This window comes from Anabas testudineus, chromosome 17, assembly GCF_900324465.2.
Source record: "Anabas testudineus chromosome 17, fAnaTes1.2, whole genome shotgun sequence".
Classification (NCBI taxonomy): domain Eukaryota; kingdom Metazoa; phylum Chordata; class Actinopteri; order Anabantiformes; family Anabantidae; genus Anabas; species Anabas testudineus.
Window position 1 is genome coordinate 22,040,355 of NC_046626.1, and position 27,268 is coordinate 22,067,622.

At 41.3% G+C, this 27,268-nt stretch overlaps 1 protein-coding gene across 10 annotated transcripts in view; it reads left to right on the plus strand.

The window, feature by feature from the left end:
• The first annotated feature begins 11,222 nt into the window (after positions 1 to 11,222).
• Positions 11,223 to 27,268, plus strand: part of LOC113171598 (disks large homolog 1-like) — an 84,471-nt gene continuing 68,425 nt past the window's right edge. For 4 of the 10 annotated variants that reach the window (XM_026374059.2, XM_033326409.1, XM_026374063.2 and 1 more), the window contains exons 1-3: positions 11,226 to 11,716; positions 16,854 to 16,985; positions 24,493 to 24,656. In XM_026374059.2, the coding sequence (XP_026229844.1) occupies positions 11,698 to 11,716; positions 16,854 to 16,985; positions 24,493 to 24,656 (315 nt within the window). In that variant the 5' untranslated portion in view covers positions 11,226 to 11,697. Of the gene's footprint in view, positions 11,717 to 16,853; positions 16,986 to 24,492; positions 24,657 to 27,268 lie in introns of all 10 variants that reach the window. The other 6 variants (XM_026374060.2, XM_026374062.2, XM_026374061.2 and 3 more) reach the window with 4 other exon arrangements.

Consider the following 27,268-nt stretch of genomic DNA (forward strand, 5'->3'; position numbering starts at 1 on the left):
CAGTCCTCTGGAAAACCTCAAGTTGAACCAAACTCATGTGAGATCTCAGTTAGCTGGGAGAAACCTGCTCATCTTGGACAAGACATCCACATTCTGAGCTACATCGTGGAGTACGGGGTGAAAGAAGAAGATCTGCAATGGAAACAAACGATGTCAGGAGCTGGAAAAGCCGTTATTTCAGGGCTTCAGTCAGAGACGGAATATGTTGTCAGGGTCAGATGTGATTGTGGTGTAGCTGGAAGAAGCAAAGAAAGCGTCACTGTCAATGTCTGCACAACTAAATGTTCACGACCTGCAGAAGTTCTCAGACGTAGAAGTGAAAGGATCAATTCTGAATCCCCCTCAGTTTACAAACTGTGTCTTGAAGAAGAAGCTGTGGACGTCGATGGATGTCGGAGGTTTAACTTTGGTAAAGAAAGTGAGAGACGGAATCGAACAATAATTCTTCTTGGAGCGACTGGAGCAGGAAAGTCGACTCTGATCAATGGAATCATCAACTACATTGTTGGTGTCGAGTGGAAGGACGATTTCAGGTTCAAATTAGTTGATGAGGTTCAGTTAAGATCACAGGCCGAAAGCCAGACGTCTGAAGTCACTGTGTATAAAATCAACCATCAGGAGGGATTTAAAGTAGATTACTCACTGACCATCGTTGACACTCCAGGGTTTGGAGATACAAGAGGCATAGACAGAGACAGGATGATCGTAGAACAGCTTCGTAATCTCTTCTCTTCTAACGATGGCGTCAGTGAAATTGATGCTGTGTGTTTTGTAGTTCAGTCGTCTTTAGCTCGACTCACACCAACACAGAAATATGTGTTTGATTCAATTCTGTCCATCTTTGGTAAAGATGTGGCAGAAAACATCAGAGTTCTGGTGACTTTCGCAGACGGTCAACGTCCTCCTGTTCTAGAGGCGATCAATGTTTCAGGTGTCCCATGTCCTAAAACAGAAGACGGTCTGCCAGCTCACTTCAAATTCAACAACTCAGCTCTGTTTACCGACAACAAATCTGCAGCAGACAGCACAGATGGTGATGATGACACAGATGAAGATGTGAGTTTGGATCATTTATTTTGGGAAATAGGAAGAAAACACATGAAGAAGTTCTTTGCTGCTCTGAATCTCATGGACAGTAAAGACTTGACACTGACAAAGGAAGTCCTCAGAGACAGACAGCAGCTCGAGGAGACAGTTGAGAATTTGCAGAAGCAGATTAAAGACGGTTTAGCTAAGCTTGGGGAGATAAAAGAGACAACAGATAAAATTATAGAACATAAAGCAGAGATAACAACTGAGAATTTCGAGTTTGACATTAGTGTCAAAAAGCCTGCTCGAGTTCCTGTTCCTCATGTTGAAGACCTCTTCAACAACTGTCAGCAGTGTCATGTGACGTGTCACTGTCTTCATGTTGATGAAGGTAAAAACTGTGCTACAGCGGACAGTGATGGGTCCTGTACCGTGTGCCCAGGCAAATGTTCCTGGAGCGTACATTTCATTCAGAAGTACCGGTGGGAATATCAGGAGGTTCAAGAGAAACAGGCGGTGAAAAAGCTCTATCAGGTTCTGCTCGATACACTGAGGGTTGAACATAATCGTGTGCAGGTTGAGGTGAAGAGACAGATTGAGAGCTCTGCTGAGAACCTGAACAGACTGAAAGACATAGACCTGAGGCCAGATCCTCTTTCCTCTCATGATTATATTGACCTGCTTATCAAGGGAGAGAAATCTGAGTCCAAGCCAGGATGGACTCTCCGAACGTCCTACCTGATGGAACTACTCCCATCTCACGCTGTTTGTTTGCATTTTGTTTAAAGTGAGCTGCATTGAATTAGTTTCTATGATCAGATCAGTTTAAAGTTTAGTTTGTTTAAATATTTGATGAAGGAAAAAGAAGAAGAACGCAGAATACACAGTTTGTCCAGTTATGTGAATAGACTCTGCTAAAAATGAAGAGAACACATATGAAATCTACATAAATCTAAAATTTACTAAGTTACAGTGTTTCATTTCTTAATTTCAGTTTTTAATTTCAGCGGTCAGCAGAAATCATCAACCCATGAAGAGCTATGTGTAAAATAAAAGTGAACAATTCAAATCACGGCTCATACGAGCTGTTTGAATTTCATCACATCAGTTCTTAAGGGGCTCAGAAGTGTTTGTGGCCATGCTGCTGATGACTCGCGTGATGGGAGGGATCTCCTCTCACAGGTGGATCAGAGCTCATGGACAGTCTGTGGTGGTACTTGGGGTCACAAGATGCATCAATACATAGTGTCCCACAGGGGAACATGAGGGCCAGTCAGTGGCATCAGTACCTTCAACATCCCAGAACTGCCTACACACTCGGCTACATGGGGCTGGGCATCATCCTGCACCAGGAGAAACCCAAGGCCCACAGCACCAAAATAGGGTCTGCTGACCTCTCTGAGAGTTAAATCCTGGTACTTCACAGCACTCGGGGTATTATAGGCTATGAGAAGGAGGTCTGTGAAGCCCTCCAAGGAAACAGTATGTCTCCCCAGACCATCACCGTCCCACCACCCTCTTGGTCATACTTGATGATCTCCAGACTTTTCACATCTTTACTCACAGTGAACTTGCTCTCAGTTGTAAGAAAACACTGTGCGACTACCGTACCTTCCAATTCTGGTGTTCTCTGGTCAGTTGAGTTCCACCATGCTGGACTGTGAGCACATGTCGTACTAGAGGATGTCGGGCTCGTGTGTCACCCTAATAGAAGCTGTTTCTGACAGTGTGGTCAGAACACGGACTTGTTGGTCTTTATGTAGGACTCTCACTCTGATACTGGTCATCCTTCTGGGTCGGTGTCCTCAGCAGGAACAAACACACTAACACAACACAAACCCTGAGAAGAATCAGTCAGGAAAGATAAGGAGATGTATAATCTGGGGGTTGTTTTGGTTTTGGTGCTCCACTGTCGTCACTTTCATTTGCACCAAAGCAGGTGATTCACAATCAGCCGTGTTTCCTAACTTAGCAGACTTGGTGTTATTCTGTGATGATCCCGTGACACCCTGCACCCAGTTTACATTGTTCCAATATTAATATGATGGATCCAGGAAATCTTTAAGATAAATCATAAATACATTTTAGTTAGCATCAGCTCTTCTTGTCTGTTGTCTCTCTGTCTTCTTTGTGTTCTGCAGCTGACTTTTGTCCTCCTGGACTTGGTGTTTTTAAAATTTATCACTGAGTGTAATTAGTTCTTATTGTCTGTTGGAGAAGATTCTGCTGCTGGAATCGTTTCCACTTTTACAACCTTTCTGTGACTGTGTAGTCACTTTTCATTCAAATCGACTGTAAAACATTAGAACTTGTCTAGAAGTTGACAGACTGGAGTAGTACCCCGTGTGGTCCAGAGGAGGGCGCTCTGAGCCCTAGAACTGGAGGACAGTGACAACAACAGCTGTTCTGATCAGAGGACCATCACACCTAAACATCAGGTGTAAGGATAAAATGTACAATGACCCACAAACACAGGTCTGAGTGGATGTTGTGGATTCACCTGCTGCAGGTAAACGTGAACGTCTCTTCACTCTTCACTTTCATTTCTACTGTGCTATAACAACACAGTACATATCCACCAGACCCAGGATCAGCCCGTCAGTCATCAGTCATTGAAGACCTTTAACCTCTTCCCATGTAGAGCTGAAGAAGCCTTTAAATCAGAGGTGAAACGCTGTAGGAACCTCCAGCAGGTCCCACTGCCACCTTCAGGATTACTGTAAATGGTGCTTCTACCGCCACCATGGGGTCAGAGAACGTAGCTGCTGTTTGTGGTTCTGTGAGAACTAGTTCTTGAAGAACGTTGTTATCTTTGAGATTTAGCCAAGATGTTAGAGATTTCTTTAAAAGGTGTAACGAGTACTCTCCAGAGACGTGCTGCAAGTGGATCTTGTCCTCTGGAGGGTTGTGGGACTGCTGGAGCTGATCTCAGCTGATGAGTCCAGGTCAGTTTCCTACTGAATCATCTCATGTTCATAATGTGAATTAACTGAGTGACAGCAGCTGGGTTGAAGTGTTTTTGGATTCAGTGTGTTGTTCAACCAGCACAGCGGAGAGATGCTGCAGAAGGAGTAAAAACTGATCAGTCAGTTGTAATTTGATCATTATTCTCTGTTCTCATGTGGTTCAACACGAACTGTTCATTCAGCTCCACCCTGGAGGATGATTCCTCCTCAGCCTCTGATTGACTCCCATTGTTTCAAACCATCTCTGCTGCATATGACACAGATTAGTAGCATTCAGGTGACAATGGGAAGAATGGACGCTGCAGACTGCAGCAGAGAGAGAGGGAGACAGGGTGGGTGAGGAACAACTGGGTGATTCTGGACGACTGGTTCGAACGACGGCTCTGACAAAAGCTCCGTTGTTGCAGCTCCAACATGCTGACAGAGGCAGCACTTGTTTAATGACACTGTGTCCCACAAAGGTCCTCGAGTCCGGACAGAGAAGAGTCAACACACACACACAACGTGGACCAGTTTATGCCAAGACACACTATTGTACGGCTGTGGTTCAGATGAGACAATACAGAGACTTTGTCCATAGTGTGTGTGCTGGAAACAAACACTGGACATCATCTCATCATGCTGTTCCACTTTGGTGATGAACACACATGGAACGAAACAGACGTTAGAGATGAAGATATCAGTACAGAGTTAAAAGATGCTTCACCTTCTTTAAAACCACACTGAACCTGTGTCAGTCCACAGTGATGGAGCTGATCAACCTCCATCAATGTTTCAGTCCACAGTGATGGAGCTGATCAACCTCCATCAGTGTGTCAGTCCACAGTGATGGAGCTGATCAACCTCCATCAATGTTTCAGTCCACAGTGATGGAGCTGATCAACCTCCATCAGTGTGTCAGTCCACAGTGATGGAGCTGATCAACCTCCATCAATGTTTCAGTCCACAGTGATGGAGCTGATCAACCTCCATCAATGTTTCAGTCCACAGTGATGGAGCTGATCAACCTCCATCCTCAGGGAGGTGACACAGTGTTTATGGGAGAACGTGTCCTGAACGCACTAAAGAAAGAAGAAACCAGAGGGTTCAACGTGAAACTGATCATGGAGAAAAAATGACTCAGCACCGTTTGGTTTGTTTGACGTGAAAATGACTTGTTGTTAGATTCTATAGCGCCCCCTAGCTGCAGCAGGTTTTCAGTCCATTCAGCAACATTTGTGTCGTAATGAAGCTGTATAACACTTGTTTAGGTATCTAACTGACATTTGACAGTAATCTACTGTAATCCACTGTAATCTACAGTAATCTACTGTCGTCTATAGTAATGGACGTCTGGACATGAATCGACTTTTCATCATGACTCTTTAAGCTCGAGTTCTTGTTGTTGTCACATTAGAGATTTTCTCATTTCAAGTTATTCGACACTAATCTAGTTATTAGAGATGTTGGGGTTTGTTGCACCGTCCGTGTTCTTCTTCTTCTTCTTCTTTGTCTGTTGTGGTGTGATGCTCCTGTCCTGACCATAAAGTGCTGTTACAGACAAAATGAAGCAGTTTTACAGAGTTTCTATCAAAGTGACCCACAGCTCAGAAACATACAAACTTTATATTATGTGACAGTTGGTCCCTCAGATATTGAATAAATGTAAATGAAGGTTACTGATGTTTGTAAACCTGTGTGTTTGCTGTTAATAGATTATTATTTGTATATTCCTTGATAGACTTTGACTTTCTGCAATTTACTCACTTCAACAACACTGTTAATTATTTAAATCGTCATGAATGATTAAATTGTTTTACATGTATGGTGCATTTATTAAAGCTGCTCAGCACAGACTCCAACAACTCAGAGCTGTCAAACGTTCATCTTTCATCTGTCTGATCTAAGTTAACAACAAGTAGAGCTTAAAACTTGTTGTACTCACTCTCAGCAGTAAGTTAGAGTGGACAGTACAAGGATGTGTGTGTTTTAACACACAAACAGGATTTTTAGAGTTTTGTGAATCAAAACTTTCCTCAAATTGATTCAGACATTATTACATTACATTATTTCCTTTCTGTTTGTCTAACTCTGTATCTACTGTGGTTCACACTAAGTTGGAAACATCCAACTCCCTCTGACTTGACTCGTGCCCACATGACTTTATAACCGTTTCCATCACCACACCTCGACACAAACCTCACAGAGCCTCCAGAGCTGCAGCGACGGCTCGTGTGCAGATCAGGATTTATCCGTCCATCTGCATCCCAACCGGCAGCGTGTGAACCGAGCGCTGCAGCCTGACGCTGTGATGTGATTACTGCACATGTCATGTCAGTTTTCATCCCGATCTGGACAACATGCTCATAATTAATCTTGGCATAAATCTGGACTTTGGCAGCCTGAGCCTGTGACACATGATGCAACACACAGATATTCACATACACAACCACAAGGTTCACACACACACATAGCTGCACAAAACACACACAGCATGAGGTTCAGACACTCGTCTGACTCCTGCTACCATCACACAACAAGTACTGAAAACTGAAAGTATGAAGAAAATAAAATACACAAAATACTTCATAGGAAACTAACTCAGTTTGAAGAGAAGCAAAGATAAAAAGGCGTGATTAGAATTAAAAAGGAGCTGCATCATTATCAGACCATTCACATGTAAAACACACTGATCAGAGAGTCTGGATCAGAGATTCACCTGCAGCTGTTTCACAACTAATCATGTATCTGGAAAATCAGATTCATCTGCAGCTGCATCAACAACAACAAATGTAAAAAGATGTACAAATAAAACTGTTCACACAGGGAGAGTTTCTTTAAACAGTTGTTCAGATCGGATCTGCTAAGTTCGTCTTATATAAATACACGTGTGTCACGTCTGCACTTTGTGGACATTTTTACTTCTCTGCAGCTGTGATGTCGTTTCTGTTTCTGTTTAGTTTCTATTTTGTCTGATGTGTTTCTCCTGAAACTCACAGGTGAGACAGGAACTCGGGAGATGGCTCCTGGATCCTGGAGATCAACTGGTGACGTCTCTCTTGTATCTTTAATCTGAAGGATGATCCTGTCTCACCTGTTTCTCCAACAGTGACCGTCAGGAGGTTTAAACCATCTTCATTTTGTCTCTGAACAGTAGAAGAACAAACTGTGAGCAGTCAGATCTTCCTCTGAGTGTAACCTGAAGATAATAAAGATATTAAAGGTAACAAAGGTAATACAAGTAGATTCATACCTGTAATAAAACCAGTTCTATTTAAAAACACAGGAACCTTTCTTTATTTAAAACCTCTGTTTTATACACATTAAACGTAAAACATGTTCATCTGTGAACTTTAGAGGTGCTGGTAGGTACCGCTTCTCACAGAGCCAGGCTAACAGTTTCCCTTTGTTTCCAGTCTTTATGCTAAGCTACGCTAAGCAGCTGCAGCTTCATGTTGACTGAGTGGAGTCAGTTTGAACATCTAGTTCTCAGAAAGAGAGAGAAGAAGGTTAGTAACAGGTAACTAACAGGTAACTAACAGGTTATTAACAGGTAACTAACAGGTCAGTAACAGGTAACTAACAGGTTATTAACAGGTAACTAACAGGTCAGTAACAGGTAACTAACAGGTTATTAACAGGTAACTAACAGGTAACTAACAGGTTATTAACAGGTAACTAACAGGTTATTAACAGGTAACTAACAGGTCAGTAACAGGTAACTAACAGGTTAGTAACAGGTAACTAACAGGTAACTAACAGGTTATTAACAGGTAACTAACAGGTCAGTAACAGGTAACTAACAGGTTATTAACAGGTAACTAACAGGTAACTAACAGGTTATTAACAGGTAACTAACAGGTCAGTAACAGGTAACTAACAGGTAACTAACAGGTAACTAACAGGTTAGTAACAGGTAACTAACAGGTAAGTAACAGGTAACTAACAGGTTAGTAACAGGTAACTAACAGGTTATTAACAGGTAACTAACAGGTTAGTAACAGGTAACTAACAGGTTAGTAACAGGTAACTAACAGGTTATTAGCAGGTAACTAACAGGTCAGTAACAGGTAACTAACAGGTAACTAACAGGTTAGTAACAGGTAACTAACAGGTAAGTAACAGGTAACTAACAGGTTAGTAACAGGTAACTAACAGGTTAGTAACAGGTAACTAACAGGTTAGTAACAGGTAACTAACAGGTCAGTAACAGGTAACTAACAGGTTATTAACAGGTAACTAACAGGTTATTAACAGGTAACAGGTCAGTAACAGGTAACTAACAGGTTATTAACAGGTAACTAACAGGTTATTAACAGGTAACTAACAGGTTAGTAACAGGTCAGTAACAGGTCAGTAACAGGTAACTAACAGGTTATTAACAGGTAACTAACAGGTTATTAACAGGTAACTAACAGGTAACTAACAGGTCAGTAACAGGTCAGTAACTGGTAACTAACAGGTAACTAACAGGTCAGTAACAGGTAACTAACAGGTCAGTAACAGATAACTAACAGGTTATTAACAGGTAACTAACAGGTTAGTAACAGGTCAGTAACTGGTAACTAACAGGTCAGTAACAGATAACTAACAGGTTATTAACAGGTCAGTAACAGGTAACTAACAGGTAACTAACAGGTAACTAACAGGTCAGTAACAGGTAACTAACAGGTAACTAACAGGTCAGTAACAGGTCAGTAACAGGTCAGTAACAGATCAGTAACAGGTAACTAACAGGTCAGTAACAGGTCAGTAACAGGTAACTAACAGGTAACTAACAGGTCAGTAACAGATAACTGACAGGTTATTAACAGGTAACTAACAGGTCAGTAACAGATAACTGACAGGTTATTAACAGGTAACTAACAGGTTAGTAACAGGTAACTAACAGGTAACTAACAGGTCAGTAACAGATAACTGACAGGTTATTAACAGGTAACTAACAGGTCAGTAACATATAACTGACAGGTTATTAACAGGTAACTAACAGGTCAGTAACAGGTAACTAACAGGTAACTAACAGGTCAGTAACAGATAACTGACAGGTTATTAACAGGTAACTAACAGGTCAGTAACAGGTAACTAACAGGTCAGTAACAGGTAACTAAACCAGAGTCCACCATCCTCACACTGCTTCTTCCTTTCTCCGTGTGCTGGTCGTCACCGACTCTTCATTTCACTGCAGCTCAGCATCATGTTCGTTAAATAGATTTAAACAGTGTTGATTCTCAGAGCTTCTCTGAGCTGGTGTGATGTAAATAGGAGCAGGAGGGCGACACCGTCTCTGTGGGAACAGATGTCCCGATAAAATCCACACAGAGGATTTTTACTTCATCATCAGACACTGTAAAACTGTGAATGAGGTGGATATATTCAGCTTTTTACCCAATCAGCACCTGAAGCAGTGCAGCGCTGATTCACAGGGAGCAGCAGGAGTTCAAAGGTTGAGCTCTCCTGTCCAGGAAGAAACCACAGAACCACAAGGAACCAGAAAAAGAACAAAACAGACAAAGAATGAAACTGATGCTACAGTTCTGAAAACAAGCCCTTAGTCTGGGTCCTGTGTAGGTTGGTATATATTTAATCCACAACCAAACATTTGAAATCATTTAAAATAACTTGTGGTGCTTCAGTTTCCATTGAGCTGGTGCGACTACAGACTCTGTAGTACCACATCTGGGGACAGCAGGACTCAGTCGGATCATCTCTCTGTCCTGTCACATTTTGGCCACACTCCCTCCTGACGGATGGCGTGAGAGCAGAGCAGACCTCTGCTTGTCGACTTTAATACGACAGGGTACGAGACTCAGGCCGAGATCATTCATTAAACATGACCGTCTAAAAATAAAGGCCTCCTCCTTTCACTGGATCTGCTCGCTTTAATCTGGGCCAGAGCTTCGAGTGGTTCGCCTCAGCACACGAGACAAAGAGGGCGGACGTTTCATCTTCATCGTCAACAAAGGAGGGATTTGTACTTCAGGAGGGTTTACTGCCTGACCTCTGACCTGCAGGAGCTCTTCAAAGGACCCGAGGTCTAAGGTGGATTAAACACAGAATCATCAATCAGGCTGCAGCACGTTTCTTAATTACAACACTAATGATGAGGTGAATTAGATCATGAAGATGATTGTGATACTGATCAAAAGAACAAAAAAACAAAGGAAACAGGAAAAGATGAGAATTTAATATTAATTTAATATTATGGAGAGAGAAATTAGAAAAAGTACCGACAAAGATTTAAAAAAGCAAAGAAGTGGAACACAAACCAAACTCCATACAAAAAATAACTGAATAAAATAACGTCTAAATAAATATATGTTTTATTATCTGGTGTTGTTTATTATTTCAGTGATTTATAAATGAATTTAGTTTATTTGAGATTTAAAATATGTGAATGATTTTACTGAGTTAAAGGGTAATACTGTGACACTGTTTGTGGTATAAATACTTCATAATAGGAGTGTTGAAGAGTTGGAGAAAGTAACGCAGTAACTGTACTTAAGTACTGCACTAAAGTGTGTTTTACTAAAATACTTCATACTTCACCTCATGTCCAGATACACGCTGAGACGTGCTCAGTAGAACCTGTAGTAGTACTTGTAGTACTTGTACTCTCACAGTAGTATTCCTCCTGACTCTACCTCTCTCCTGTCCATCATCTTCATCCTCACTTCACCTCCTCCTCCTCTTCCTCTTGTCTTGTTTCACCTTGACTCTGTGTTGATCCAAACTTTCTGCTCCACCCTCCTCCTCCTCCTCCTCCTCCTCCTCTTCCTCTTGTCTTGTTTCACCTTCACTCTGTGTTGATCCAAACTTTCTGCTCCACCCTCCTCCACCCTCCTCCACCCTCCTCCTGCTGTAGGTGAGCTGCATGATTGGGCGGCAGGTTGATGGGAAGTCTTCTGGAAATCACATGGTCCCACTTCAGCTCCGTCAGACGCCATTTTGGAGGAAAGTTTGGAATTAGTGAACCTGGTGGAGGTGGAGAAGGAGGAAGAGGAGGAGAAGGAGGAAGGAGACAAGAGGAGGAGGAGGAGAAGCGGAAGGAAAGGAGGGAAAGGAGGGATCAGCACTTCGGGAAGTTTGACACGACTGCAGAACCCGGACTGAGAGTGTGTGCAGGACTAGTGGGTCTGGGCTGGATCCTGTTCCAGCAGCAGAACTTAGTTCGGTTCCTGAATCAAAGCTTCTTCCTGCACCACCTGGTTCTCCGCCTGCACGGTCACGCAGTGTTTCCTCCGCGGACTCCGGCTCACGGCAGGTCCCCGTCCCCGTCCCCGTCCCCGTCTCCGACATTTACACTTTTCCACCAACAGCGGTCAGTGAGCGCGGTGCACGCCGGGGCAGGGAGCCTCTGAGGCGGGGAGGTGCAGCACGGAGAGTCGGCGACCAGACGGCGCTCGGCGGAGCTTTCTGTGATTTCCCTTCCAAGCGGGACTCGAGCGTGTTTTCCTGGGGGACGTGGTGTTGTTGTCGCCGCTGGACGTGTCGGTTCCCCCGAGTTCGGAGGGTTGTTGGGCTCCGAGGGAACTTGTGTCGTCGTGGAGGATTTTGTGCTGCTCCAGCCGCGACTTGGAGCGGTGACAGCGGGGCTGCACTGGAGGAATAAATCGATCCGAAGCCGTCCTGTGTGTGTGTAGGGGGGTGTATGTGGCTGACACACAGCTAGCTCCACTCCGAGCCGAGCCAGACCAGACCAGACCGAGCCGAACCGAACCGAACCATGCCAGTGAGAAAGAAAGGTAAGCTCCACTTTAACATACGAACTACTGCTAACGAGCTAGCAGCTAACGGCGGAGAAAGTCTCAGTGCAGCCTCACAAAAAGAAATAAAACTTCAGGAAACACGGACACACACCAACACACACACCACGGCACGTCAAGACCGTCCACACGGCTCCGTTTGGCCTTTCTGAGCCGAGCCGAGCCGAACCGAGCCGCTCAGGTAAAGTGAGTTAAAGTGGGGCTAGCCGGTTAGCCGCCGATGCTAACCAAGTTGTATGTGGGGCAGCTTGTCTGGAGAGGAGCTAAAAATAAACTCTAATATGAATAAAAGATCAGATTACAGCTCTACTTCATGTTAAAGTACTTTAAAGGGAGATAAAGAGCACATTTACTCCAGTACTCTATTTTACTGCAGGTTTGGAGTACTTGTACTGTACCTGAGTACTTCCATTGTGTTACTTGTACTTCTACACTACACCATTCAGAGGATACTGCACTTTGTACTTCACCACATGTATCTGACAACTTCAGTAACTTTACAGATGCAGGTATTTAATATTAAATATAAGTGCTGCTGTATTATTATGGATTGAACCTCATCAATAATTAAAACTCTACAGTATCTAGTATATCATGTACAATATGAGGAGTACTTTGAGTACATTTTGAGGCTAATACTTTGTACTGTTACTTGCAGGGCCTGTACTTATAAAGTACAGTATAACAGTATTTCTACACTTCCGCAATAATACTTTTACGCAATCCGACGAGCTGAGTACTTGTTCCACCACTTGTTAACACAAATCTACTGTAATTATACTTCATTATAATAGTACTACTACAGAACAAGTCCCAACCTGTTTGTTGTAGCTGGTAATTATAACTTTTATACTAAGTTAATCTCTGTTTTGTAAGCAGGTATTAATGAAAACTTCATTTGATTTAATAATAATAATAATAATAATAATGAATACTTTAAGACTTTCTTTGTTATGACCGGTGTGTTAGTGGTATTTACAGTACTCTGTGTATCAGTGTTATGTGTTAGTGGTATTTACAGTACTCTGTGTATCAGTGTTATGTGTTAGTGGTATTTACAGTACTCTGTGTATCAGTGTTATGTGTTAGTGGTATTTACAGTACTCTGTGTATCAGTGTTATGTGTTAGTGGTATTTACAGTACTCTGTGTACATCAGTGTTATGTGTTAGTGGTATTTACAGTACTCTGTGTATCAGTGTTATGTGTTAGTGGTATTTACAGTACTCTGTGTACATCAGTGTTATGTGTTAGTGGTATTTACAGTACTCAGTGTACATCAGTGTTATGTGTTAGTGGTATTTACAGTACTCTGTGTATCAGTGTTATGTGTTAGTGGTATTTACAGTACTCTGTGTATCAGTGTTATGTGTTAGTGGTATTTACAGTACTGTCATCAGTGTATGTAGTGGTATTACAGTACTCTGCGTATCAGTGTGTGTTAGTGGTATTTACAGTACTCTGCGTATCAGTGTTATGTGTTAGTGGTATTTACAGTACTCTGTGTATCAGTGTTATGTGTTAGTGGTATTTACAGTACTCTGTGTATATCAGTGTTATGTGTTAGTGGTATTTACAGTACTCTGTGTATATCAGTGTTATGTGTTAGTGGTATTTACAGTACTCTGTGTATCAGTGTTATGTGTTAGTGGTATTTACAGTACTCTGTGTATCAGTGTTATGTGTTAGTGGTATTTACAGTACTCTGTGTATCAGTGTTATGTGTTAGTGGTATTTACAGTACTCTGTGTATCAGTGTTATGTGTTAGTGGTATTTACAGTTCTCTGTGTATCAGTGTTATGTGTTAGTGGTATTTACAGTACTCTGTGTATCAGTGTTATGTGTTAGTGGTATTTACAGTACTCTGTGTATCAGTGTTATGTGTTAGTGGTATTTACAATACTCTGTGTACATCAGTGTTATGTGTTAGTGGTATTTACAGTACTCTGTGTATCAGTGTTATGTGTTAGTGGTATTTACAGTACTCTGTGTATCAGTGTTATGTGTTAGTGGTATTTACAGTACTCTGTGTATCAGTGTTATGTGTTAGTGGTATTTACAGTACTCTGTGTATCAGTGTTATGTGTTAGTGGTATTTACAGTACTCTGTGTATCAGTGTTATGTGTTAGTGGTATTTACAGTACTCTGTGTATCAGTGTTATGTGTTAGTGGTATTTACAGTACTCTGTGTATCAGTGTTATGTGTTAGTGGTATTTACAATACTCTGTGTACATCAGTGTTATGTGTTAGTGGTATTTACAGTACTCTGTGTATCAGTGTTATGTGTTAGTGGTATTTACAGTACTCTGTGTATCAGTGTTATGTGTTAGTGGTATTTACAGTACTCTGTGTATCAGTGTTATGTGTTAGTGGTATTTACAATACTCTGTGTACATCAGTGTTATGTGTTAGTGGTATTTACAGTACTCTGTGTACATCAGTGTTATGTGTTAGTGGTATTTACAGTACTCTGCGTATCAGTGATATGTGTTAGTGGTATTTACAGTACTCTGTGTATCAGTGTTATGTGTTAGTGGTATTTACAGTACTCTGTGTATCAGTGTTATGTGTTAGTGGTATTTACAGTACTCTGTGTATCAGTGTTATGTGTTAGTGGTATTTACAGTACTCTGTGTACATCAGTGTTATGTGTTAGTGGTATTTACAGTACTCTGTGTACATCAGTGTTATGTGTTAGTGGTATTTACAGTACTCTGCGTATCAGTGTTATGTGTTAGTGGTATTTACAGTACTCTGTGTACATCAGTGTTATGTGTTAGTGGTATTTACAGTACTCTGCGTATCAGTGTTATGTGTTAGTGGTATTTACAGTACTCTGCGTATCAGTGTTATGTGTTAGTGGTATTTACAGTACTCTGCGTATCAGTGTTATGTGTTAGTGGTATTTACAATACTCTGTGTACATCAGTGTTATGTGTTAGTGGTATTTACAGTACTCTGTGTACATCAGTGTTATGTGTTAGTGGTATTTACAGTACTCTGTGTATCAGTGTTATGTGTTAGTGGTATTTACAGTACTCTGCGTATCAGTGTTATGTGTTAGTGGTATTTACAGTACTCTGTGTATCAGTGTTATGTGTTAGTGGTATTTACAGTACTCTGTGTACATCAGTGTTATGTGTTAGTGGTATTTACAGTACTCTGTGTACATCAGTGTTATGTGTTAGTGGTATTTACAGTACTCTGCGTATCAGTGTTATGTGTTAGTGGTATTTACAGTACTCTGTGTACATCAGTGTTATGTGTTAGTGGTATTTACAGTACTCTGCGTATCAGTGTTATGTGTTAGTGGTATTTACAGTACTCTGCGTATCAGTGTTATGTGTTAGTGGTATTTACAGTACTCTGCGTATCAGTGTTATGTGTTAGTGGTATTTACAGTACTCTGCGTATCAGTGTTATGTGTTAGTGGTATTTACAGTACTCTGTGTACATCAGTGTTATGTGTTAGTGGTATTTACAGTACTCTGTGTATCAGTGTTATGTGTTAGTGGTATTTACAGTACTCTGTGTATCAGTGTTATGTGTTAGTGGTATTTACAGTACTCTGTGTATCAGTGTTATGTGTTAGTGGTATTTACAGTACTCTGTGTATCAGTGATATGTGTTAGTGGTATTTACAGTACTCTGTGTATCAGTGTTATGTGTTAGTGGTATTTACAGTACTCTGTGTATCAGTGTTATGTGTTAGTGGTATTTACAGTACTCTGCGTATCAGTGATATGTGTTAGTGGTATTTACAGTACTCTGCGTATCAGTGTTATGTGTTAGTGGCATTTACAGTACTCTGCGTATCAGTGATATGTGTTAGTGGTATTTACAGTACTCTGCGTATCAGTGTTATGTGTTAGTGGTATTTACAGTACTCTGCGTATCAGTGTTATGTGTTAGTGGTATTTACAGTACTAGTATTTATTTACTTTATGTAAGAGAAATAAAACTGAATTGTTCTCATGAGTTTTCAGAATCAAATGTGACGTCTTAATTTAACTTTGAACAAAAACATTCAGAACTTAATCAGAATCTTCACTGAAAAAGGATTTTCTGCTTTTTATGTCTCTGTAAATTGGGAACAGATGTTTTTCACTATTTTCTGATATTTTAAATGATTAGTTAGTAAAATTGTTTTAATATGTATGAAGTTTCCTGCCCTGTTAAGAGTTTACATACAAGCTTCCCACATCCCATAATTAAACTTCATGTCACTGTACTGGTCTTTTGATTAAACAGCTTCTTCTTCAGTCAGTAGATTGATTAATGATTCATGTTCTGTTTGACCAACTAATTGACTAAATGACAGATGGTGTTTAAATGAAAGTCGGTGTTTCAGGCTCAGCTCGGAGTAACGGATCATTTCTTGTTTACACGGCATCAGAACGTCTGGTTCTGCAGAAGAAACAAGTTCAGACTAAACCAAAATCAAACCGACTGTAAATTAATTTTCTCTAGTCCTTAAACCCAGAACTGACTCGAGGCCTCCATCTGAGGCTGACGTTTCATATTTTAAGTATTTTCTTCAACACAATGACAAATGTGAGCAGTTTTATTATTATGTTTGTGACTTATGGACAAAATAATCAGCAGATGGATTTTTAATAGACAGACGCTTCAGTCCTTCACAGCTCATTGTTAAAAGTCAAAATGTTTTTTATATCAGGCCTTAAAAGTCATTGAACTGACCTAAACCAGTAACTGTAAGCCTGTATTTATTCAGCTCAGCAGCAGAATCAGAGGTTTGATGCCCTGTAAACACAAATCTGACCTTATGCTGCCCTCTGTGCTGAGCCTGTTACACTGACCTCTCTACGTATCTGCTGGGGAAAGCCTCTTTTAAACGGTTTTAAAACCTGCTCAGAGTCCTAACTCTTTTCATATTCATACATTTGAAGTATTATTTACCACTGTGGTGTCTGCAGACAGCCAGTACAGCTCAGTGCTCAGGGATTATTGCTGAAAAGCAGTCATGGTTCTTTCTGCTGCTGCCATCGTGTCCAATCACTTCTGATTAGAATGATTCTGCAGCCGCTTTTTCTCTGCTCTGTCATGTCCTCGACTCACCTCTGCTGCTTCCTCCTCCTCCTCCTGTTGTCCAGATGCACAGCGAGCACTGCTGCTGCTGGAGGAGTACCGGGCCAAGCTGAACCACACCGAGGACCGGCAGCTCCGACACTCCATCCAGAGGGTCATCGACATCTTCCAGAGCAACCTCTTCCAGGCTCTCATAGGTACGATCTGCTCTGTCTCTGTGAACCCAGCTCTGCCTGCTGCTTTCTAGTCCTGGAAAGTCTGGGAAATATCCTGGAAAACAAGGTTTATCTGTAGTAAATTCATCTCTACTCTACATGAATAAAATACAATAAGAACATTATTAAAACCAACAGCAACTTGAGTCTTGAACCTGCTGCGTGTTCTCATTCAGCCAGACTCGATTTCTGTAGAGTTTTCACAAAGGTCAAAGGTTTCTCGTCTGCTTGTTTTCTGTTTTACTTATTTTCAAAACGTCCCACATGCAGACTGTACCGTCCACTGGGTTTAGCTCGTTCTTCTCTGCTGTAGATTCTCATTTTTAAGTGGAAGCTGTTACTCTACACTCGATCTACAGTCAAATAAGGATCACAATTTAAAACCAGTTTCAGACTCGGACGTTGGTTCCTTCTTCAGTCTGTTAAAGCGACGACTTCTTGTCGTTCAGACATTTTTTTTAACACTCTTCTGTTAATGCTCCTCACAGCTTCATTCAGACTTTCCCACGACTGTGACAGAAGGAGCCACAGTGAATGTGTGACATCTGTCAAATATGTGAGATTATTGTAGTTTCAGGAAACTTTATTAGACGTCAACAATGTCACGTGTTCTTAACGTCAACCCTGTGTTTAATTAAAACTTTATTAACTGACTGCTCTGAGCTGCTCCTTCAGTTTAGAAGTTAGAGCCAAGCGCAGCATTAAAATAGTTTCACACAGTCAGTCGGACAAACCAGTGTGTTTTTGTGACCCTCCTCTGATCTTTTAGCGTCTGCTGCTGCTCGGTTCTTACATCTCCTCCACTGCGGTTTCTCTGCGCCTCTTTCCATCAACGTGAGCTCCTCTGGTAGTGACAGCTCTTCAATGCCTTTGACATTCTGACCTCACTTCTTCACTTGATAAGATCTCAAAGTTTTCATGTTAGATAACAACTCCTGTTTGTTAACGTGACAACATGAAGCTTTGTGCTGTGTTGAAAGTGACTTAAATATTACCAGGTTTGATCTAGTTACAGAGCGAACAGGGAACTATTCAGATGTTCAGTTGTTGTCATATTATTGGAAAGTACCACAGCTCTCCGCTAGCTTCTCATGCTGCACATTAATTGAAACAAATAGAGATAGTTGGGTGTCATGGATGCACAGAGCTGCACTTGTTTGAGTCAGCAGAGATTAAAACAACTGATACTAGTTTTACTGAGCTGCTCCGCGTCTCAAGCTCTTTTTTTGACAACACATCTCACAGTTTTATTTTTCATATTAAAGAAACGTGTCACAACGGAGCAGGAGACACAGGTTTATTTCTAATACTCTAGAAAGTTACACATGAACAGTGGTAAAATAGGGGCAGTGATGCTGAATAGACGTAGCTGTAGCTGCAGCCGAGCTTGTGGTGACCTCTGAAATAAGTAGTAAAGTGTGTGTGGTGCTGTCAGCAGTCTATTGTTTTATGACACCACTGTGCTGTTTGCAGACTGTTTATACAAAGTAAAGGCACCAGGCAGTGTTGTAAATGACAACGCTTAGTGTGGGAACGTTGTGGAAGAAGCCGATAGTTGATTGGAGAATGTAGAAGTCTGCGGCAGAGAGACTTATTTATCTGAATTGTTATATAAAATCTTTACAGTCCTAGTTTGTGTGGTGAAGTTAATGATAAATTCATTAATAAAGGTCAAAAAACACATGACAATTGTCACTAAAGTCCTGTTGACCTCCTTGTGTTGTGGCTGCACTTCTACAGACATGTTAGTTCTCCTGTGGGAGCCGTGACGAGAGGTCATAATGTTTGTTGGTGTGACCGTCCAGCGGCTGAGAGCAGGTACAGAGCATGATGAAGCTGTTGTGGCTGCAGCAGAGCTGGACTGAGATGAAGGTGGATGTCAGAGCTGAGTGTTGTGACAGGAGAGGTCAGAGGTCAGGAGGAGTTTGGGGTGTCATCTGTGATTAAAAATGGAGGAGTTAAATATATGAGATGTATAAAGGGTCTTAATCGAGGCTCCTGCTTCGCTCTCACTGACTGTTTCTCAGTAGCAGATTATTGAACAACTTTATTATTAGACCCACACGTTTCAGCTCGTGTCCCTCAAGGCAACGAGTTGGTCTGATGCAGATTTTGTTCAATTCACTGCTGGAGTTTGTTGCTGGAGGTTCAGGAAATCAACCTGCAGCCATTGTTGACATGATATTAACATGTCTGTGCAGAACATTGCTGCCTGAGCAGAACTGTGATACTGAGAAACATCACAACTGAGTCAAAGTGTCAGAAGTCAGGTTGTTATTGTGGCTAAAACCCAAGTCCTCGTTTCCCTTCTCTGATCCACTACTACACAGACTCCTTGACAGAACCTTTACTGACTGGAGTCTGAGTTTCTTCTATTTATTGAGTAAATTCTGAACCTGCAGTTGTTTTTCAGTGAGTCATAGTCAGGATGTGGTGCTGAGAATGTGTCAATATTTGATCACGAAGAGACGATGCTGTGATGTGACTTCGTCCAGAAATAGTTTTTCTCTCATGTTCATGAAAAATGACAAAGATAACAAACATGTAAAACACTTATTGAACTTGAAAGAGATGAAGCAGAAGTTGCTTTGCAGGTTTTCAGCACTGAGTTTTTGTGAGGTGCTGTTTCTTCACTGCCAGCTAACGGGACCTGAGTAAACGGAGACGCTGCTGCAGGGTTAACGGACGCCGAGCAGCAGGAATGTGGTCTGATCTGTTTGAGTTTCCCAGGACTGACTGACTGACTGACTGACTCTCTGAATGTCTGGGACTGGCTCCGCATCTTAAGCTTCACCAAACACCATCATCACAGAATCCCAGGGGTCTTTTAAAAAGTTGGAAATCTATTTAGACTTTCCAGTCTTAAGTTGTTAGACAGTGTTGTGTGTTGTGCATAAACGTGTTATCCACACGTTTATGCACATTTTATACAACACAGGATATAAACTAAGCTTAGAGTTCTGCACAGACCTGAACTGAACCTGGGCCTCAGTGCTGCTGGACCAGCCTGCACTGAAACACATTTAGATGACTTCTGAAGTAAATCCACTAATAATTAGATATTATTCAAATGGTATTGATGCACAGTTAATTGTTCTTTTAAAAGAAGGCGACTTTAACCATAGTGGACAGTGGTTCAGAGAACCTGCTCTCTTCCCTGGTTTCCCTGTCAGATTAAACTTTATAATATTATTATTCGTGCTGGTTCTTTCTCTGAACAACCTGCTCTCAGCATCTTCATCACTAATACATGAGTGAACTCTGCGACCTGGTTCCTGCTTCCTTCACATTCATCTTCATCCGTCTTCAGTTTCTCCTCCTCTTTGTGGTCTTTTCTGTCCTGTTGGTTTAAAAACACTGATTTTCTGTCTGAACTTGTCGCTCTGTGTTGTGCTGTCCAAAACTAAAACTCTGAAACACACTGAGTCTGTTATTGTGCTGCTGAAAGGTTAAACAGCACCAAGTGAAACATTAGTTTATTTATGAGTGTGTCTCTACTGAGTTTCTCTTCTTTATTGGAATTTTCAGCTCCTGTCTGGTGTTAATCGTGTTTGTTGTTTGACTCCTTCCTTTCAGTAATAATTAACTTTGCACTGTCAGACTGACTCTGACTGCTCCTGTAGGGTTTTTTATCAAACTACTACCACATGCCTCGGTGTGTTTGTCACGCTCACTCTGACGTCCCAGCATCTGAGAGTCGCTGATGAAAAATAGATCTTCAGTTTTCAATCTGCCAAACCCCCAAAAAAGATGTCTGCAGCAGGCCGAGCACAGTGTAATCCCTCTGTGGACACGACGATTACCCCCAGTCCATAATCCCACCCCCACTGCTGCCGATTTGCAGAGAGGCAGAGCTGTGTGCCTCACTCTCTGTTTTTCTTCTCATTCTTTCAGTTCACACTGGCCTGATTCAGAGAAACAGATGGCATCCGTTGATTCTTTTCAATTTAATAAATCAACACAGCCGTAAACATTTGAATGTTATTCTGCTAATTGCAGCGTCTGCGCTCGGACTGTTTATTTCAATGGTCAGAACTATAATAATTATTATTTTGACCAACGATCGTTTGGTTTGCCAGTTGACTTAAAATCTAGGAAAGCAGTAAATCATCACGTCTGAGGAGTGTTTAGGCCGTGATATCAGCATGACTCTGCAGAACCGGTGAAATAAAGCAGGTAGTTTCACCACTCAGACCTGCTGCTAACGCTTCAGTCAACCCGTGGACTGAAGTATTTCCTCCCACACCAGACAGTACACAGGAGGAAATCTCCAGTCTTTACTTCTTTATCTTCTCTTGTAACAGCTGCAGGGTGAACTTGTACCATCCTGCCTCTGTGTCTGTCAACACTCGGATTCATCTAGAGGTTTAGGACAAGGTTTAACTTGGCTCCATCAAAGGAGGAAAACCCGCCTCCTAACGACTCAGAGTCTTTCTGTTCTGTAGGTTTTATCTCGAAGGACGAGACGTAGGATTGTTGAGTGACCTCTGACTGGATGCAGCATCTCTAAAGTCCTGAACTGTTGGAGTTGTTGGTGTGAACCCTCCTTACGCTGCTGTCTGCTGACATAAATTGAATGAGGGATCCAGTTCTTTTCCCAGACCTCTGGCTCCCTGCGCGTTACAGGATTATTTGTAAATGACTTGTTTTTAAAGCTCTGTTTGGTCTGGATGTTGACCCACTGCACTTTCTCCGGGTGTGGTGAGTTCTGTTGTATTTTCACATGGTACAGGAGGTGTGGTCTTCATTACACTGTACAACAGAAGCTCTTGTGTCGGACTTGGCACACTAAATGGTTAATATGATCACAGTCTGCAGTCTGTCACAACACCCCCCCCCCCATCAGTCTCTTTATCTGTTATATGTTTAGAGTCTGCTCTGGGGACCAGTCTGCTGCATAATAAGGTTTTCTGGTCTTTAATGGTTTTCATACCCAGACCAACTTCATGCGACAGAAGTAGTCTCTCTCTCTCTTTGTCTGAGAGTTGACCCGTTTGGTGGCACGTTCACCTTCTTGTTGGTTTGTCCCACACATGGTCCTCTGGGGTCAAACACAGTGTTGTTGTTTATTTCAGTAAAGATTAATAAACTAGAGAGAGCGTTATATGAAACGCCCAGCCGTCGTCATATTATTCTCCACCGATGCAGCAAAATGTCTTTTTAGACTCGATGTGTTTAATTCACCATAGAAATGTTGTACAGACTGAAGTAAGATCTCTCCTGTTGTTGCCTGTCTGCACTGGCTCAGTGTCAACAGGAACTTCTCCAACGTGTGAACACTAACTGGTTATGAACATGTATCAGCTAAAAAGGGATCGATTGAGAAATGTAATAATAAAGAGCTGCTGTGCTTTTATTGCTGTGACGATAAACTGATTGTTTTAAAGCAAAAATGCTGAAATTTGATGGTTTCACCTTCACAAATGTAAGAATTTGCTGCTTTCCTGTAAATTAATCTGCATGTCTGTGTTTGTTTGCTTACATTGCTAATTATTTTCTGTAATTATTTATAAGTAAAGACAAACAGGAAACAGTGAAACTTTAAATGTCTTGATTTGTAAAATCGAGCCTCTGACGTCTCCTTCGTTAAAATGGTTAAATATAAAAACTGTTAGAGCTGATTTGGACTCCTGGTCCAGGAAGAGGAACTGCAGTATGTTCAGGCTGTAACTGCTGCTGTCAGACATAAACCTCTAAGTTGGGAAACAGCTCGCTTGTTTCACTGTAAAATGATATCTAACCCACAATTCCACAGGGGTGTCCTTTTATTGGACATCAATACAGCTCTGTGTTTAAAGTCGCCCCCTGAGGACAGTCACACTAACAGAAACCCAACAACCTGAACATTTCATTTAACTGCTGCTGCTTTTTCAAAGTCTCAGGTGAAGCCAGTTTGTAAGTTTGAATTGTCTCCAGGTTAAATTTTACAGTGTGAAACTGAGACAAACATTAAAGAACTGAAACCTGCAGAGGTTTATGGATCATGGACAAAAACACACAACTCACAGGCAAACATAACACATATGACACAACAAAAAGTAAATCACAACTTAAAACTGAATGAATCACACGTGAGATTAGGAGCAGAGATTAGAAGTTAAATGAATTATTATGAAGACCAGGAGTTTTGACCTGTTCTGATGGAGGAGGAACCCGAAGCCACAGTAGTGACTCCTATCATTTATCTGTTATCTGTTTATCATTTTAAACAGTCAGTGGAGACGCCTGGGATCTGGTCTTGTGACATATTGCTGAGCAGTTTCCTCTTGCTGCTGTTCTCCAGAGGTTATATTCACCCCTGTGAGTTTCCTGCAGTACTCCTGAGGATGGATCTTACTATACAGACTTCATACAAAACCAGAGAGTTTGTTTTTAACCACAGTTCGAAGGTTCAGAGTGTTACACGTAAGACGTAATCCCTACAGACCTGTCCAGACTAAGCCAGACTAACCTTCACCTCTCCGTAATCCATTTAGATCCAGACGCTGCTGCATCAGACTCTGATTCTTCAGACTGTTTTTACCTACAAAAAACTGAATGTGGTGCTAGACAAAAAGTCAGTGGACCACCAAGTATTACAGTTCATCTCTAGAGTCCCAGTAGAGGGATGAGAGTCTGCACCAGAGTCCAAACACTGTTAAAGCCAGAGCCAAGCTGCTGTGGTTAGAACCCAGAGGTAATGGTGTCGTTATGAAGACAGAAAAAACTATGAGGTAGTTGTGAAGAAAAAGGGAAGTTGGTATTTTTAGGTCTTACATGAGCCTCTGCTTTTATTTGGAGCTATTTTCAGTCATCATTACGTAACATTTGAATACATCAGTGAGAAATCGAGTCTTTATCTTCAGTGTTTCGTTTAGAAAACTTCATAGTAAAGTCGATTCTCCGGCAGCTGGTGTCAGTAAGTTACCGTGTTAAAGAGAAAGCAGAACAACCTGCTCCATGAAACATACGTGATGAAGTACGATGAGTGGTATTTACATGTCTGTTCGTCATGGTGATGGTTCGTAGTCTGTGAGCTGGACGACGCTTTGTTTGATCATGTGCAGAGAGAACAGAGTCCGACTGAAGCTGCTCAGACGTGATTACAGAGCAGAGTCGCTGCAGCTGCTCGACGTGGCACCACCGTGCTGCCACTGAGGCATTCAAGGCTTTTACTTTGAAAGAGCAAAGCTGGAGGAAGTTTTCATAACAGCAGCACAAAACTTTCCTTTTTTTCAGAGGAAGCTAATGTAGAGTTCAGTTTCCACTGTGTTCTGACTGATATTTACTCAGTGACAGAATGAAGTGTGTACTGTCCGTCCACGACGTGTTTAGAGTCATATTTCTACAGGAAATATTACACATACTGTACAAACTGTGAACCCTTTATTCAACATAAATATGACCTAAAACATCTCAACCACAGGCGAGAAGTTTCAATTCATCTGCTTCTAAAGTAAAAGTTAGTTCATTTAATCCTCTCTCGCTCTCACTCTCTCTCTCGCCTCAGATATCCAGGAATTTTACGAAGTGACCTTATTGGACAGTCAGAGATGGGCAGAGTCTTCCAAGGGGTCGGACCCCGTGGCGCCCGTCAACCTGTGGGACTTCTCCAGCCTTCAAAGCACAACGGTGACCTCGGACACTCTGCCCAGCCTTAGCACCAGCATCGAGGTAAGAACAGAGCAACACGCTGCTCACATTTGTCCAGAAGGTGTTGAGATGAAGTTCATCATGATCCAGTTGAGTGATGCTGCGACTCAGTATGAGCTGGTCTGTTCTGATGAGGGTGAAACGAACTCGGCAATAAAAATAGAAAATACTAAAAATAGATCAAACTGATCAAAGCATGAAGGTGTTTCACTGTCAGTGAAGTCAGGTTGTTGTAAACTGCTTCAGTCTCCTGTGTGGAGGAGACCAGGGAACACATGAAGATGTTTATTTAAAGTGTAAACTCACCTGTCTGTCCAGGTGAGTTTCAGTTTTCTGATCCTCTTCAAATGTATTCTCAGAATCAGGTGTTAAAACGTTCTCTATTTGTTGTAAAAGCTGGAAACTCTTTCCTTCATGTAATAAATCCATTTTATCAGGAGCAGATGACAGAAAGTCGTTGGTCTGCTCAGTGAACTGAACTAATTTTCATATAATATTTTAAATAGACACAGTTTGATGTTCTACACAGAAACTGTTTAGTTTGTTCTCTAAACAAAGAAATATGTGGATGTTGATGCTTTGTTTTAATGTTTTAATAGTTCAGTTCAGTACTGTGACGGTTTGGTCGTCCTGAGCGGTGGAGATGAGCCTCTGCTTTCAGATACTGTTGATCATTAACTGCTGAGCTGCTGCGTCATCGCTCTGCATGTTTCTCTGTTTTCTGGCTTATTTTTTTTTCCATTTTATAATTTTGCGTCTTGGTTGCACATTTACAGTAGAAACAGTACAAAGCTGGAAACAGAGAGAGGTTCCAGGTAAATACGCAGTGGAGCAGATTTAAAACATGGACAAACACCACTGAAATCTGAGATAATATAAAAAGACGGGATAAAAGCTCTTGTATGTAAACTGATAACATTAGTTTCATGTATTTGTACATGGATGAATGTGTATTAATACACAGATACAACAATCATTACTTTACTTTGCATCATTTTCTGTCTTTTGTTGCAGTTACACCTCTCACCCACAGAGATGCCCACACACCTTTGTACATTTTTCTTACTTTGAAAATGTCTCAGAAAGTGAAAATGGAGATTAAGCAGGAATCAAACTGCAGCTAGATAAAATTAAAATCAAACAAAATGACCTGTTGTCTGTTCAGCAGGATAAAAATGAGTCTTTCTGTGAGCAGGCGTCTTTCATTCTCCTCTAATCCCATGTTTTCAGAACAGTTGATGGGATTATCCAGAAACTGGAAAATAATCCACAAAATGTCATTTTCTCTCTTGGTATCAAATTGATTTTTAAAGCTGAAGTTTTCGAGAACCTGCAGGTAAACAGCTGGTGTGTGGATATAAGCAGTACTACCCTCACCGTGTATTATCAGTCAGGTACGGAGGAGCTAAATGGTGTTTTTGGTATGAAATATCCCAGATTAGACTGTGTCATCTTCACCAAGTCATGTCGTTTGCATGTGATGTCTCAGTGTGCCCCAAATGAAGCAGTTGGTTTATCCTGTAGTGTCCTGGCACCAGTAATGTTTTCAGATTGAGGACTTAAATAGTCTCTGCCTTCTGTCTTACATAAAACAAACATACAGGATATAAACATTAGTTTCCCTTAAATAGAAATCGGTTCTTCTGGATCAGTTTTATTTTTATTTCTTATGATACAAAGGACCGTAGCAGGTTCTCGCGTATTAGAGAAGATATGATGAGGAAACATTTGAAAACTGACCTGAAATTAATAATTTGTCAGATTGTCAGATAGTTTCAGATTGATCTTGTGTTGTGTGTCTCTCAGTCATTGTGAAGCTGTTGTGGTTGTTCTGATGTTTTTGTTTCTTCATTTCATCTGATCTGGAGCTTTGTGCTTTCTGTGCTTGAGGAAGAGCATTTCCTGGTTGTGAGTAAAAGCTTTTCTTTTTGTCGACTTCATCAAGTTCCCAGAACAAGACGGAGCTGAGTCAGCTGCAGTCGAATCACGCTGGTCTTCTGTTTTTTATCCTCAAGTACAAAACTCAGGTTTGTGCCACAGGAGTGCAAAGGTCAAAGGTCCCCTCCAGTCATACATGAAGACATTAAAAAAACAAATCAAATTGTATTTAACTAAAAGAAACGGGGGGGCACATCAATTTAATTAGTTAATAATCCTTAAAAGCAACATGTTCAGAGTTTAACAGCTGAGAACCAGATGTCTCCCTCTGACAGATGAAGTTAGAATCCTTCTGATCACACGTCTTTAAGTTGCTCTAACTGGGGACTGAAGACTGCCACAGATTTCTAGTGTTTCACAGTCTGGTACACAGACAACAAACATCATTCATACACAGCAGAATCTGTGCTGGAAAGAACTACAACATAAAGTGGTTGGACAAAGAGCACATATAGGGTGAGATCCTGGATGTAGCAGACTCTAGAGGCTTCAGAGGACAATGACTAAAACGAAGATGACTTCAGGTAAAGCTGCAGCTTCTGTAGGTTTCCCTCGATTGTGACGTAAATATCAAACACGTTTAAACAGATATAGATGAGAAAGACTGAGAGTCACCGGATCTTAAGACTAAAGACTAGAATCTTTACTCAGTACAGCCCTTAAACATTTGTCCAGGTCAACAGATCACAGACCAG